This window comes from Camelus ferus, chromosome 9 (assembly GCF_009834535.1).
Source record: "Camelus ferus isolate YT-003-E chromosome 9, BCGSAC_Cfer_1.0, whole genome shotgun sequence".
NCBI classification, from domain to species: Eukaryota; Metazoa; Chordata; class Mammalia; order Artiodactyla; family Camelidae; genus Camelus; species Camelus ferus.
The window spans coordinates 11,613,473-11,628,515 of record NC_045704.1 but is presented as its reverse complement, the minus strand read 5'-3'; the positions used below and the strand labels follow the sequence as shown (position 1 = coordinate 11,628,515).

General features: G+C 51.6%; 1 protein-coding gene and 1 non-coding gene across 3 annotated transcripts; both read right to left on the bottom strand.

Moving 5' to 3' along the window:
• Positions 1 to 970: 970 nt before the first annotated feature.
• Positions 971 to 11,185, bottom strand: HAS1 (hyaluronan synthase 1). 2 transcript variants are annotated; one of them, XM_032487759.1, is made up of 5 exons: positions 10,967 to 11,051; positions 6,649 to 7,362; positions 5,045 to 5,270; positions 4,301 to 4,433; positions 971 to 2,002 (listed from the first exon to the last, which is right to left on the bottom strand). In XM_032487759.1, the coding sequence occupies exons 1-5, from the start codon at positions 10,973 to 10,975 to the stop codon at positions 1,327 to 1,329; spliced, it is 1,758 nt and encodes a 585-aa protein (XP_032343650.1). In that variant the 5' UTR covers positions 10,976 to 11,051; the 3' UTR covers positions 971 to 1,326. The 2 variants fall into 2 exon arrangements, with proteins under 2 accessions (XP_032343650.1, XP_032343651.1); XM_032487760.1 differs by having other exon boundaries at positions 976 to 2,002; positions 6,649 to 7,359; positions 10,967 to 11,185.
• TRNAD-AUC lies at positions 2,426 to 2,497 on the bottom strand. The gene has a single exon. It is a non-coding gene; the product is annotated as a tRNA-Asp (tRNA).
• Positions 11,186 to 15,043: the final 3,858 nt, after the last annotated feature.

The window sequence follows — 15,043 nt, the reverse complement described above, 5'->3', positions numbered from 1 at the left end:
GTTGAGACAGAAAGTAGGCCATGGTTGCCTAGGGCGTGGGGATGGGGGAGGAGAGGGATGAGGAGAGTGCCTGCCAATGGGTATGGGGTTCCTTTTGGGGGGATGATGAAAATGTACTAAAATTAGACCATGGTGATGGCTGTACAAATCTATGAACTTACTAAAGCCCATTGAATTAGACGCTTTCCATGGGTGAACTCTGGAGGAGAGAAACTAGAGACAAATATAGACAGCTCTCAGGGAGATTTGCTGTTAGAAAGAGCAATGTGACTGTCGCTCAAGGAGAAACTGAGGCCAAGACAGGGTGTCTTAAAAATCAGAATAACAGCACGTTTGGATGCTGATGGAAAAGATACCGTAGGGAGGGAAGAATTGATGTTGGAGGAGCAGGTGGGAAGAACCTCTGCAGGGAGATCTTGGAGTAAACCAGAGGGTGTGAGGTCTAGTGCCAAGTGGAAGGGGTTGGCACTGGCTCGGAGCACAGATCGTGCACCCTCTGTAATGGGGGAAGGTGGCCTGCGTGGGCACAGTTGCAGATGAGTGAGAAGATGCGGAAATGGGGATCCTGCATTTTCTTCTTGTCACCTCTGTTTTCTCAGGGAGCCAGGACGGAGGTTCAGGGTGAAGTGCCTGAGAGGGAGGTGTTGAGGCGAGACCATGTGTTACCTTTCTTAAGGAATAAGGGACTAGATGACTGGATGGATCAGGAAAACTCCATCACTGTGCCTAACAGTTTCAGGCAGGTAGTAGGGGCTCCGTAAGTTTCTGAATGAACAGTGGAGAAATTCCACCCTCACAACAACCCTGATCCCAGGGATTCATCTCTCTATTTTCTGAAGAGGGAATGGACGCTCCAAGGAGGGAGGGTATCTTGTCTAGTTTCAAACAGCTGGCACCCAAGACTAATCCGACTGCCCAGTTCTCGACCATGCAGTCCCCTTTGTTCTCAGAAAAAGGGGGGGGGGTAGGCTCAGTAGAAAATAAATAAAATTCTTTATTATGATCCTAATCACACAGTACAAATGGAGATTAAATAAGAACGGAGAGAAATCAGGAGTCCCAGGACAGCATGGGGACCCCTTTCTCCCTGCCCTTAAGCATCCACATGTACCCTGATCAATAAATACCCGTCCCCAGAGACCCCAAAGTCCCAGACCCCCGCCCCAAGAGTCCAGGCTGAAGAGTCTTGAGTCGACCCCTTCGCTTCACAGAGGATCACCCCGCACGTTCGTGCCTCCGCGGGTGGGGAGGGACACCCCCGAGGCAGGGCTCTCCCCGCCCCTTGAGGCCCCCCCCTCCCCGAGCGGGCACCCCGCCGGCCCGGCCTCACACTTGGACGCGGTAGCCCCCCGCCCGCCGCCGGCAGAGCCGCCGCACGCCCACCCAGTAGAAGGTCAGCATGACCACCCAGTAGCCCACGTAGGCGCCGGCCCCCGCGGCCAGGTGGCGGGCCTCGGCCGCGCGGGACGGGCCGCTCCACTCGGCGCGGGCCTCGTGCGCCACGCTGCGGACCAGGCCCCCGAGCAGCAGCAGCGCCCAGAGGGCCAGAGGCAGCAGCGGGACGTAGTTGGCAGCCAGCTGGCGGCGGCCCGACGTGCCCCAGCCGCTCTGGTTCATGGTGGCCAGCGCCAGGAACTTGGCGGGCAGGAGGCCGCCCATGTAGAGGGGCGCGTAGAGCGAGAGCAGCAGCATCCGCGCGCAGCCCCGCAGCCAGGCGGCGAAGGCCGCCTTGGCCAGCGCCACGCCCTGCACGCACAGGAGCACCCAGAGCAGCGCCCACGGGCGGCCGGCGTAGAAGAGCCGCAGCACCGTGGCCGCCACGAAGAAGGGGAAGAGGCCCGAGACCACCGCCTCGTAGGTCATCCACGCGTGGTGCCGGTGCCACCACAGCGCGTTGTACAGCCACTCGCGGAAGTACGACTTGGACCAGCGCGTCTGCTGGCTCAGCCAGCGCAGGAAGGATGACGGCGTCTCCGAGTAGCAGCGGGACCGCGACGTGTACCTGGGCGGGTGGGAGGAGACACGGCCGTCAGCAGGAATCGCAGGCAGGAATGGCCCCTGGGGCGAGTTTTCGCAACCTGTCTGGGCCTCAGGGTTCTGCATAACAAATGGGGTCCTTGGGCTGTGTAATCCAGAGAAAGAGGCCAGAGGAGGAATTCAGGCAAGGCTTTACTGGGACTCCTGCTGCTGCAGCAGGTGGGGGCAAACACAAGTGACAGCTTCACTTCCCCACCCCCCAGGGAGGGAGCCAGCGGGCCCCTTAAATGGGGTGACGGTGGGGGTCATTCAGTGCTCAGGTCAGTGAGGGAGCGGTGGCTTAGGTGGGCTGCCCACCCCTGTGGTAGAGCTGTGCACAGGATCATGCTTAGTCCCCTGTCTTTGCTCCCCTAGAAGTCGCAGTTGAGTTTGGGGCTTTTTTTTAGAATGGAGGTACTGGGGATTGAACCCATGACCTCATGCATGATAAGCATGGGTTCTACCACTGAGCTATACCCACTCCCTTGTTTGGCTCTTTTGTATCTTCTTGTTCCTCATTTGCCCCAGCTGCGCATGCGTGCACTTATTTTTCGTTCCTTACAGTTTCTTTGTATTCTGTTGCTGGAGGAGATGCTTGCCTAGGTGGGTAAAGGGTCCCAAGTCCCAGCCTATCTCATTCTCATATGTAAAATGGGGTAAATAATGGTTCCTACCTAATAGGTCATAATTGAATGAGGATTAAATGCCAAGTGCTTAGAACCAGCATATAGTAATTGCTTAATAAATGGTAGCCACTACTATGACTAATGCAACTATTGGCATTACTAATATCATTGTGGTGACTGACACTATTACTAATACTATCACTAATCTATTAGGAATCTGTTATTAGCAGGCCCCATGGTGAGGGACACGCCAGGCATGTTTCCTACCTAGGGTAGCCCCTATGTTAGAGCTTCTCAAGGGAACCATTAAGCTCCTTTCCTGTGGCCCTAGCAGACATTACTAATCAATCCCTCCCAGGTTCTTAGCCAAGCCCACACAAAGCTAGAATCCCTGTATGGAACGTCATCAGCTGGCCTGTGGCAGTCAGTGTCTTTGGAAGGGTCAAACTGTTCTATCCCCACGGGCATTACTTGACACTGTCTAGTCTTCTTCCCCTATGTCACTTGGCATCCTCAGTGACCTCCCTGCTAACCCTCTTCCTCCCTGCAGTCTGTACTCAAAACAGCTGGGAAGGATCCTGTTAAAGCAACATGCCACCCCTCTGCTCAAACCCCCCCCCCCATGGCTCCCTCATCTTAGTTCACAGTTCTTTCTGCAGCCCACAAGCCTATCATGCATGGACCCCCCAATTAATTCTCCATCCTCTCTCCCGTTATTGCTCCACCTGCACTATTTTCAGCTTCCATCCCTCTCTTACCTCAGGCACCTTAATTTCACACTTCACTCCCTCCCTGGAAACTGCCTATCCCCCTTCCCTGGCTTTATTTATCTCCATAGCAGGTATCATTAACTAAATACTATATGTTCTACTTACATATCTTAATTTATTGCCCCTCCATCAATGTAGGCTTGAATTTACATCTCTTTTATTTGCTTCTGCATCCCCAGAGCCTAAAACACTGCAGGCACTTAAAGAACACCTGTCAAGTGAATGAATGCGTGGGCTCCCTTGGTAGACCCCAAGTTCACTTTGGTGCTTTCACTGGGTATAACTTTATAGAAATCACTTTCCCCTGAACTTCACCTGCTCTAGCCCATATTTCCCTGAGTCCCATTGAATTATATCTTTTCCTCCTGAAGCCCTTTACTAGAGCTTAGATGTTCTCCATCTCTCCTGCTTGATTCTTCTCACTCACTCTCTCACTAGTTAGATCCCACTCTATCTCTTTCTCTTCCCCTCTCACTTGGAGTAATTCATGCTCTCCCTGGTAAAGCCATCAAGCCCCACCTCATGTTGTGTCTTCTAGCTGTAATTCCCACCCTCACGTTGCCCTACTTGGTAGAGTCCACTGTGTCACATGGGTCGATGCAAATATCACCCCGCCCCTATGATATCTTCCACTCTTCCTTAAGGTCTTACATGGTATAGCTCACTGATTCAGTGCTAATGCTCCCTCTCTATTCCTGATGGTTTCTTTCTGTCTCCTCTAAAGTCTCACTTGATGGAACCCACTGTCCTATAATTTACTTCAGGTTTGGAAAATTCCAAACACACACACACACACACACACACACACACACACACACACACACACAGATTTGCTGGGATACTCATTGGCCTCTGCACACACCCAGCCACTCAGTCCCTTCAGCTTACTTGGTGGCATAGCCCATGCTGAGCATGCGGTTGGTGAGATGACGGTCATCCCCAAAGGTGCAGTGGGTGCCCAGGAACTTCTGGTTGTACCAGGCCTCGAGGAACTGCTGCAGGAGGTTGTTCCTATATAGACCTAGGGTGGGGAGGGGACGTACAGGAGCATCAGCCTCTGCTTTTGCCAATACTGTCCCCAATCCTATCTCAACCCTCCCCAGTCCTCTCTCCAACCCCGCTCATCTCCAATTCCAACCCCATCCTTAACCATCTCAATCCTATTCTCAGCCCTCTCTCCGATGACAATTCCAGCCCCAATCCTGTTCTCAACCTCAAATCCTTCCTCAATCCCATACCCATCCCAAACTTGTCCAGTCCTGTCACTGACGCACACTCACTTTGAATGCCCCAATCTCAATCCATTCTCAGCCCCACCCCCTATACATCCTCATCTAAAAATCCATCTCCACCCCCAAACCTAGCACCAACACTGTCCTTGACTCCAAACCCATGTCATCCCCTTCCCCAAACCCTCCCCCACCCCAGTCCCAATCCCCATCCATACCCTTTCTCCAACCCATCCCCAACACCAGACACCATCCCCACCTCCAGCTTCCAATCTTATCCCTCTTCCCAAGTCCTGCCCCAGCCCCATCTCTGTCCCCAGTCTCAATCCCATCTTCAACCCATTCTGGGTCCCCTTCTCCCTTCCTCTCCACCCCATCCATGGCCCTCCCAAGCCCTGCTCACCCAGGGGACCACTGATGCAGGACACACAGTGGAAATAGCTCTGACAAGCCCGCTCCACGTTGAAGGCCACCCAGTACCGCAGGCTGCTCAGGAAGCTGACCCAGGAGTCCAGAGGGTTAAGGATCCGCACATCACCCCCAACAGCCCCTACCCGCGGGTCCTCGTCCAGAACCCGCACCAGCTCCAGCAGTGCCATGGGGTCCAGCCTCGTGTCTGAGTCACAGACCTGTCAGGTAGAAGAGGCCAGGATCAGGCCATATCCTTGTGCAGGGCTGGTAACTGAAGGGAGGGTACCAAGGGATGGGGAGCAGCTGGGACACTCTGCAGCCAGTCTGAACATAACTTTGAATTCTTTAGTCATTTTTAATGTCTAGTCACATTTTAAGATGACACCCCTCCCCCCCAACACCCATGCTCTTGTATAATACCCTCCTCTGTTGTGTGGGCGAGATCTGCAACTTGCTTCTAACCAACAGAATATGGCAAAAGTGGCGACATATAACTCCCATGATTATATTACCTTCTATGGAAATGGTGAAGGAGTTTTGCAATATAATTAAGGTCTCTAATCTGTTGACTTTAAGTTAATCAAAGGGAGGTTATCCTGGGTGGGCCTGATCTAATCAGGCGAGCCCTTTAAAAGAAGGTCTAGAAGTCAGAGACTTTCTCTTGCTGGTCTATAAGAGGCAAGCTACCATGAATTCTATGACTGCAAAAAAACAAAGTCTGCCAACAAACACATGAGCTTGGAAGAGGCCCCTGAGCCTTAGATAAGACCCAGCTACAGCTGACACCATGACTACAGTCTGATGACACCCTGAACAGAGAATCCAGCTAAGCTTTGCCCAGACTTCTGGACCACGGAAACTATGAGATAATAAACATGTTTTGTTTCAAGCTGCCAAATGTGTGGCAATTTGTTATGCAGCAATAGGAAACTAATGCAATGCATTAATGAGTGAATCTCTACATTGAATGGATGAACAAATGACTAAATGAACAAATGAATCTCTATACTGAATAGATAGGTAAATGGACAAATAAATGAACAAGAGACTCTTACAGGGTGAAGGAAGAAAGGAAGGAACAGAAGGAAACAGTCTCTACATTTAATGAATACGTGAATGAATAAATGAGTGAATGATCACCATATTGGATGGATAAATGAATGCATAAATGAATGAGTGAAGGAAAGAATTTCTACACTGGATGAGGAAAGGATCTCATTGAATCTACATTGAATAAATGAATAAATAAATGGATGGTCTCTATATTAGATGAATAGATGAATGAATGAGTAAAAACAAGACTACACTGAAAGAAGGAAGGGAAGGAGGGGGTAAATTCTATACTGAATGGATGAATGAAACTTTATATTGAATAGATGGAGGGATGAATGAATGAGTGAGTTAAGGAAAGAGTCTGTGCATCAAATGGATGAATGAATGAAGAAAGGAAGGAAAGAAGGAAGAAATCTCTCCACTGAATGGATGAATGAATAAAAGGAGGGTGTCATTCCAACCTTAGATTGAATGAAGGACCCCAGGGAGGTGGGATTCGGGGTGCCAGGGTGACAGATGGGGGTGGGGGCGCCTTCCACGCACCTGCACGTAGTCCACCGAGTCGCCCAGAGCCTTGAAGGCGGTGTACATGACCTCGCGCTTGCCGCCCCAGCGCTGCGCCACACACACGCATCTGCGCGTCCTCACCAGCGCCTCCACCGCCAGCCGCCCGGGATCCTCGGCCTCCACCTCCCGGTAGGCGCCCTCGCCCTCGCCCGCCGCGCCCGCCGCCGCGGGTTCCCAGGGCTGGTGGTAGTTGCCGTCCCACACGTAGGTGGCGGGGTCCTCGTCGGCGAAGACCTCGCGGAACATGTCGACCATGTAGAGGTCCTCGGCGCGGTTGCCGTCCACCACCATGAGGACGCGCAGCCGCGCGCGCGGGTACAGCAGGGCGCGGGCGGACACCAGGCACTGGCGCAGGTACGCCGGGTCCTCCTGGTATGCGGAGATGGTCAGCGCCACGCTGCGCGCCGTGGCCGCGTCCGGGGGGCCCCGCGCCGCCGCCCGCCGCGCCGCCGCCGCCACCCGCCGGTGCTCCAGGTACGCGAAGAGACTCTGCGCCACCAGGTGCGCCGAGAGGAAGGCCCCGTAGAGGCCGAAGGCCAGGAGGCCGTAGCGGTCGGAGGCCAGCGGCACGCCGGCAGCGTAGGCCCAGGTTATGAGGCCCAGGATGAGCAGCGCGAAGGCGATGGTCAGCACCCGCCGGGCCAGGCCGGAGCAGTGGCGGGCCGCCGGGCTGGGCTTGGGGACGTCCTGCTGGGAGAGGAGACAGGAAGAGGAAGGAGTGCTGAAATGCCCTTTGGGAAGGGAAGCCCTCCTGGATTTTGTTCCCAAGCCATTGATAACATTCTCTTTTTGTAAAGAAAATCCACTAGGTACTGCAAAGTTATTTTCATTAATAAAAATATATGTGGAGGGGGAGGGTATAGCTCAGTGGTAGAGTGCATGCCTAGCATGCACGAGGTCCTGGGTTCCAGTACCTCCATTACATAAATAGATGAATAAACCTAATTACCTCCCCTCAAAAAAAATTAATTTTAAAATAAATAAATATATATATATGGCAAACAGTTATCCAGGCTTGAATGCCTGCTTATATTGACTCTAATACTATTTATTTCCACATTTTTAACAGCTCTTAAATCCATGTGGATTACACTCAGTGGAATATCACAATTTAATCGACAGGTGTTTCCCTCCCTCCTTCTTAGTAGTACAGGAAAATAATAATTCATCTCACAATTAAAGGTTTCTTAGTGTTGAGATAATAATAGACTGAAACATGATAGCCAGGCATTGCTTTAAGCCTTTTATAGGAACTAACTTTTTTTTTTCAATTGAAGTATAGTCGGTATACAATGTTGTGTCTATTTCTGGTGTACAGTATAATGTTTCAATGATATGTACACATATATTCCTTTCTATATTCTTTTCCATTATAGGTTATTACAAGGTATGGAATATAGTTCCCTGTGCTGTACAGTAGGACCTTATTATTTATCTATTTTATATATAGTAGGAACTAACTTATTTTAATCCTTGAATCAGCCCTATGAGGGAGGTACTTTTATTGTCATCCCCATTTTACAGATGAGGCAACTGAGTCACACAGCAGAGTATCAACCTGCCCAAGGGTCTGCCTGGAAAGCACAGAATCCAAGATCTGAACCTTGAGAATCCAGTTACTAAACCACAACCTTGTACACTGGCTTTACTCCTCAGGAGCAGCCCCAGGGGACAGACAATGTTTACTGCCACCACCATACAGATGGCAAAACCAACGACTGATAAGCCAGGAGGAGTGGCTGAGAGGGCCAGGTGTCCAGTACATGTTGTTGGAAGAGCTTAGAATTGGGGGGGGGGGCTCAGTTTTCCCACCTGTTTGGGGTTTTAGCCCCTTCCACGGGCCAAGCACTGCTCCATGTGAGGAAGGTACTGTTACTCCCTTCTGTTACAGATGAGAAAACGGAGGCACAGGGAAGTGGATTCTCTTGCCTAAAGTCACGCAGGCTTCATCGTCTGGCCCCATCGTCCTCCTCACTAAACTGTCATCAGTTTCCACCTCTTGGGCTGATTATGAGTTATATGAATCCCTAAACTATGGGTCTGCACCGTCCAACACGGGAGCCCCCTGCCGCATGTGTCTACAAAGCCCTGAAATGCAGCCAGTACGACTAGCTGAATTTTTAATTTTATTTAGTTGAAATGTTTCAATTGAGAAACTGGTACTTGATTTACTTATCAAAAAGCTGTTAAGCATGTTTGGGACAAATAGGGTCTGGGAAGCTCCTTTTTCAACTGTAAGTTTTATGAAATCTAAAAATACAAATCAAAAAGAAAGCCACTTAAAGAAACAAGTAGAATGTCTATCGCTGAATTGTACTTTTATAGGTGGTTAAAATGATCAATATTATATTATGTATTTTATCACAATAAAAAATGTACACAAAGAACTATCTCCAATGAAAATATAGCACCTGCATGACATGTGCTGCACATCTGGATTGTGAAGCCTGAGTGTAGAAAAAAGAAGGTAAAATATCTCATTAATATTTTTGTGTCGATGCTGTACATCAGAAATCGACACAATGTAAACTGACTGTACTTCAGTAAAAGTATATTAAAAATATTTTTGTGTCGACTGTATACTGAAGTGATAATATTTTTGTTATATAGCGGGGTCGGCACACTACAGCTCCTTGGGCCGAATGCCTGCTGCCTTTTTCACTAAAGCCCCACAAGCTAAAATTACTGTTTATGTTTTTAAAAGGTTGAAAAATGTCAAAAGAAGAAGAATATTTTGTGGCACATGAAAATCATATGAAAACAATAAGATCCTACTGTATAGCACAGGGAACTATATTCAATATCTTGTAATAACCTATAGTGGAAAAGAGTATGAAAAGGAATATATAGAGAGAGAACTGAATCACTAGGCTGTACATCAGAAACCAACACAACATTGTCAATTGACTGTAGTTTAATTTAAAAAATAATCATAGGAGGGAGGGTATAGCTCAGTGGTAGAGCACATGCTTAGCATGCAGGAGGTCCTGGGTTCAGTCCCCAGTACTTCCTCTAAGAATAAATAAATAAGTAAACCTAATTACCTCGCCCCACCAGAAACAAATAAATAATGATAATAAAAAAGAAAAGCACTAAAATAAAAAAAGAAAATTATATGAAACTCAATTACATGGAAGGTGGGCCCCCTTCCATCATTTTATTGGCACGTCACATTCATCTGGTTACCTACTGACCATGGCTGATTTCACACAGTGTCAAAGTTGAGACGTTACAACAGAGACGGTATGGCCCTTGAAACTGCAAATACAGACTGTCTGACCTGGTATGGAAAATGTTTGCTGACTCCTGATACACTGGGTTCAATAAAATGTTATTATGAAAATGAACTGCACCTGTTTCTTTTTCTTTTTTTTTTTTAATATGGCTACTAGAAAATTTTAAATTGTCTGTGGTTCATGCCACGTCTCTCTAGGGCAGAGCTAAGGTACAGCTTTGAGCCTGAAGCTCGTAATCGGCCAATATTGACAATTATTATTATTTCTTCCAGAATCATCCTTCTCTGTCCCTTTGCCCCCAAATTAGCCCTGCCTGAATTTTTAGGGGTGGCCCAATTCATGGGGGATCACAGAGACGGGAGGACATCTAGAGGGTTCTAATTCCGACAACAGTCAGGGTCACGCGGATGGGTTGTGGTCACGCAACCCCACACGTGTGCTCGGAAAACCCTCAGGTTCTGCCTGATAACCCCAGGCACCTGCTCTTAGAAGTCTGTGATCCTAAGACACTCCCCTACCCACTCAATTAACAGCCACACAGGTGAGGTTGGGTACACACGCCCTTAAGCAGGAAAAAGCAACAACACGAAGAGATGCCCACGCAGCAACAAACACACAGAAGACCCCCACCCCTGGGTCTGGAGCAACGAGTTGCTGAAGAAATAGCAACCGTTGAGATTGAACCATCTGAAATTGCCATGTTTACAAGTCACAAGTGCCCAGACATCGGCGATTTCATCTGGTTCGCCTTCATAGCTGCTGAACACAGGAAAGTAGCAATTCAGCTCCACGGGTCAAGCAAAAGCAGCTCTCCTCTCCTCTCCCCGGGGCACACAGACGTCCAGGAGTTATAAGCCAGGTGAGCATGGCCATGTCACATCTCCCATGCGCACCGGCGGGATGGCACGCAGACTCTCACGGTCACTGTCCCATCACGGGAGCGCACAGGTAAACTCCCCAGGACTCGCGGCTCCCTGCACACGCGTGGCCACACGTGTGCTGTAGCGCCCCCCGCCCCCCGCACGGCTGCGGACAGACCGACAGACGCACACACACACCTGTCTCATTGCTGTGGGTCCGGCGGGCCTCTCTCCTCTCCTCTCCTCGCTTCTCCCCGAGTCTCTGCGGCCCGAGAGCTGGGGGGGGGTGATTTGAAGAGCAGCGCAGGCGGGGGCGAGAGGAGGAGCTGACGTCAGGGCTGAGCTGGGCCAGGGGCTCTGAGGTCACGGCCGGCCGTCGGGCAGCCCCACCCGCTTCCCGCCATCAGCCCCCACCCCCCAGCACCAGACGGGCCTCCCTCCCCAGCCCCCCGTCATCGCAGCCCTTCCCTCTCTCCTGAGGCCCCCATTGCACCCCTTCTTCCCCCATCTCTCCCCTTTATTTCTTCTCCTCTCTCTGCCCTCTTCTCTCCCTCCATTTCTGTACTTCTCTCCATCCTTTTATTTCTCCCTGCCTCTCTCCCCACTTCTTTCCTCCTCTCTCCCCCATTTCTCTCTCCTTCCCCCATCCTCAGCTCTTCTCGCCTCCCCTCAACCCCCCACCCCGCCTGAGCCCATCTCCCTCATCCCAGTGTCCCCACACACGGCTCCTCCCCTCCTATCTTCAGAATCCTTCCGGGTTGGCTTCCCCAGGGACTGTCCCGGCCACTGGCAGATGGAATAAAATGCACACGTGCGTGCTTGTGGGTGTGACTCGTGTGCGCGCTGGCCTGGGAGGCCGGCTGTCTGGAACTGGAGCTGGGAGTGAACGTCTGTCCGTTCAGTGCCTCATTGACTTGGGTTCGCGTGTGCCCGCATGTGCGCCCACAGATGTGCCAGGGTCCGGGGAGGGGGCTGGGGCACTGGGATTTGTCCTCGCAGGCGTCGAGGGTGAACGCAAAGTCGTTGGTTCCCAGCCCCTCAGGACAGGAAGACTCAGTGACAAATGACATTATTTCCATGCCCTTTCTTTTCATGATTAAAAAAAAAAAAAACACCTCTGTATCTAATTCAATCTTTCTGCTCCACTTACTATGAACTGATTTTGTCTGTCCCTCCCCCTGCTTCTCCATGTCTGTGACTCTGATTATTGTGAATCCCTGCCTGTGCCGACCTCCTTCTCTCTTCATCTGTGTCTCTCTTTGAGTCTATGATTTTGTCCCGGTCTCCCTGGCTCTGTTTCTCTGTCCATCTGTCCGGTTGTCTGTCTGTGTGTTCCAGTCTCTCTCCATGCCTCCCTATCTCTGGCTCTCTCTGTCTCTGGCTCTCTCTCTCTTGGTGTGTCCATTTCTGTCTGCTCCCCTCTGGGTTTGAGTCTGTCTGTCTCTAAATTTCTGACTCTCCATCTCTCTGACTTTCTCATCCTCTCTCTCTTTCCCCCTTCCTCCCTCTCTGTGTTTCTCTGCCTGGGTTTCTGTGTACATCACTCTTCTTCTCTCTGGTTCTATCTGTATCCTTATCTTTTTTTTTTTTTATCTCCCAGGTTTTGCTTCTCTGCCTGTTTCTCCCTATTCCTCTCAGTGTTTGACTGTTTCTCTTTCCTCTGCCTCTGTCTCTCTCTGAGTCTCTGTCATCCCTGGGTCTCTGCATCTCTGTGTATCGCTGAGGCCCTATCTGTGTGTTTCTCTGTCTCTCTCTCTGACTCACTCTCTCTCTCTCACTGTTTCTCTCTGTTTTTCTGTCTCCAAGTCCTTATTTCTCCCTGCTGCTCCATCACTTCCAGCCGGTCCCCTGCAAGATGCCAAGTTCTCACTCCCTGGGTTTCCCCAGAGGGGCAGGGTGGGGAGGGGCCATCGCCAGGTTGAGCCTTTGCCTGAGCCTGGTTGTCAGGGAGAAAGAGGGCTGGTTCAGGACCCAAGTGAGGGGCACCACGCCCACCTCACCAGGGCAGGGCTGTTTCTGAGTCTCTGACGCTGCTGCCGGGAGCCTGGGCAGCCGCCTGGTGTCCGGCTGTGTCAGGATGATGGGTTCTCCTGTGGGAGCCAAGCCCAGAATAGGAGGGGAGGGTGATTCCTCTACTCTGAGGTGGGGGTGGGGGGGCAGCCCAGGCTCCACTCAGAAGCCGGGCATCTGGCTGCCCAGCCCCCACCCCGCCCTGCCCGGGTGGAGCAGCTGTATAAAACCAGATGTTTCTAAAACCAGAGTGTGGACGAGGGAGGAGGGACCTGGACTTTAAACTCCAATGGTTTCCTCCTCCAGGACCCTGGAGTCCAGGCCCCCAGCCCCTCCTCTCTCAGGACCCTCTTTCTCCAACCTCCTCCTCCCTCAGACCCTGAGTCCGGGCCCCCAGTCCCCTCCTCCCTCAGACTCAGATGTCAAATCTCCCAGAATTCCTTGCAGGGAGAGAGGAACAAGGCTGGAAGCAGCCAAGACAGGAGCTGAAAGACAAGGACAGGTGAAGCCGGACACTCCCACGGGAGGCAGGGATTGGTGTGGTGGGACCACTTCCCACTCCCCTCACTAACAGCCATCTCTCCAGAACCCTCCACTCCAATGGTGGCTGATCTCGGGTCTCTGCCCTGAGTCTACAGTGGCCTTGCAAAGATATCAATCATCATCGCAAAACCTCAGGGTGTGGTTTACAGAACAAAGGACAAAAGGAGCGAAATGGACAGGGGAGATGATGAGGCAGAAATAGAGAAAAAGCAGGGGAAAGAACACTGGTTCACTGTAGGAACATCTCCTGCACCGCCAGTGGGCTGGGCTGTCAGCTGGGCGATGCCGGGCACATAGAAATGACTCAGACCCAGGCCCTGCCCTGGAGGAGATGCCAGTCTGGTGGAGGAGACAGCTGTGTAAACAGAGGACCACAGACCAGTGTGAGGCTGCATGAACCCACAGGAGGGCTTCCTGGAGGAGGTGATATCCTGGAGGTGCTGAGTCCTGACTGATGAGAAGTTAGAAAGGGGAAGGGCAGCAGGGGTGGGGCTGGGGGTTGAAAGGTGGAACTGGAAGGGCATCCAAGGCAAGGAATGTCCTGGCCAGTCAGGAAAGTACTGGGGAGTTGTGGAAGCTTCAAGGGTGGGGTGCATAGCAGGGTCCACCCCAGGCAGGGTTTTGAATGCCAAATTCAGAGAGTGGGACTTTGTCCTGGGTGCTGGGGAGCCATGAGAGGGCTGGCAGCAGGGGAGGGACAGGCAGTTCTGGGTGCCTCTGGGCAGTTAGCCATCTTCAGGACTACTTGCTTCCTGGGGAACTAGGGAGGGTGAGAGGCCCGGGGAGGGGAAGCAACTTGAAGAAGGCTGTGTTTTGTGAAATTCTTGAGTCTAGGCAAATGATTTCTCTGCAAGGTGGGAGGGAAGCACTTTGGGAGAATCTGGGCAATGAGAGTCAGAGGGGGAGAGGAAGAGAGGGAGAAGGGGAGGGAGGAGAGAGGAGGGGAGGATAGGAGGGGAGGAGGGAAGGAGGAGGAGAAGAGGAGGGAGGGAGGAGGAGAGGTGGGAGGGGAGGAGGCTCACCTGATCACCTGTTTAATATGGAAACCTGCCCCACCCTGGGACTCCCGACCCCCTCTCCCTTCCCCTACTTTTACTTTTTCCCACAGAATTTGTCGTCTTCATATGGAAAGTATAACTTGCCCATGGAGAATCTTTTCTGTATGAGGCATGTCTCCCCTGTGAGACTGCAAGCACTACACAGGCAGGGGTCTTGGCCCGGTTCCTCTGGATCTGGACCTATGCCTGGTACACAGTAGGTGCTCAATAAATATGTGGCAAATGAATGAGTGAGATTGGGATGGAGAGTCAGAATGGTAGACAGAGACAGGAAAGAGAAAGAAGAGGAGGAAAAGGGGGGATGGGAAGGGAGGGAAGGAGGGAATAGGAAGGGGAAGGGGGAGGAGAGATGGATAAGGAGGAGGAGGAGGAGGGAGAGAGAAGTAAGGATGGGGAGGGGGAGGGACAGGGAGAAAGACAGAGAAGTGGGAGGGAGCAAGCCCAGAGCTAGAATCCCCACCCCCACCCAGCAGCTCAGAGGGATGGGGTGTGGAGTTCCCAGGGAGGCTGGACCCTAGGCAAGGCTTCCCAGGATCGGCAAAGATCCAAAATCCCTAAGTAGAGCATGTGCCTCTGAACTTCCAGGAATTCCAGGGCTTGGGTCCCGGTGCTCTGAGCTGAGCCCTGGATGGGCAGCGGTACGTTGGTTACAAAGAAGGCTGTT

What these genes read in the sequence shown, in the direction of transcription:
- HAS1 (XM_032487759.1), bottom strand. An exon ending in ACTCGGTGGACTACGTGCAG is followed by an intron (nt 5,271 to 6,648) that starts GTGCGTGGAAGG and finishes TCTACCTGACAG; the next exon opens with GTCTGTGACTCAGACACGAG. An exon ending in AGCATGGGCTATGCCACCAA is followed by an intron (nt 2,003 to 4,300) that starts GTAAGCTGAAGG and finishes CCACCCGCCCAG; the next exon opens with GTACACGTCGCGGTCCCGCT.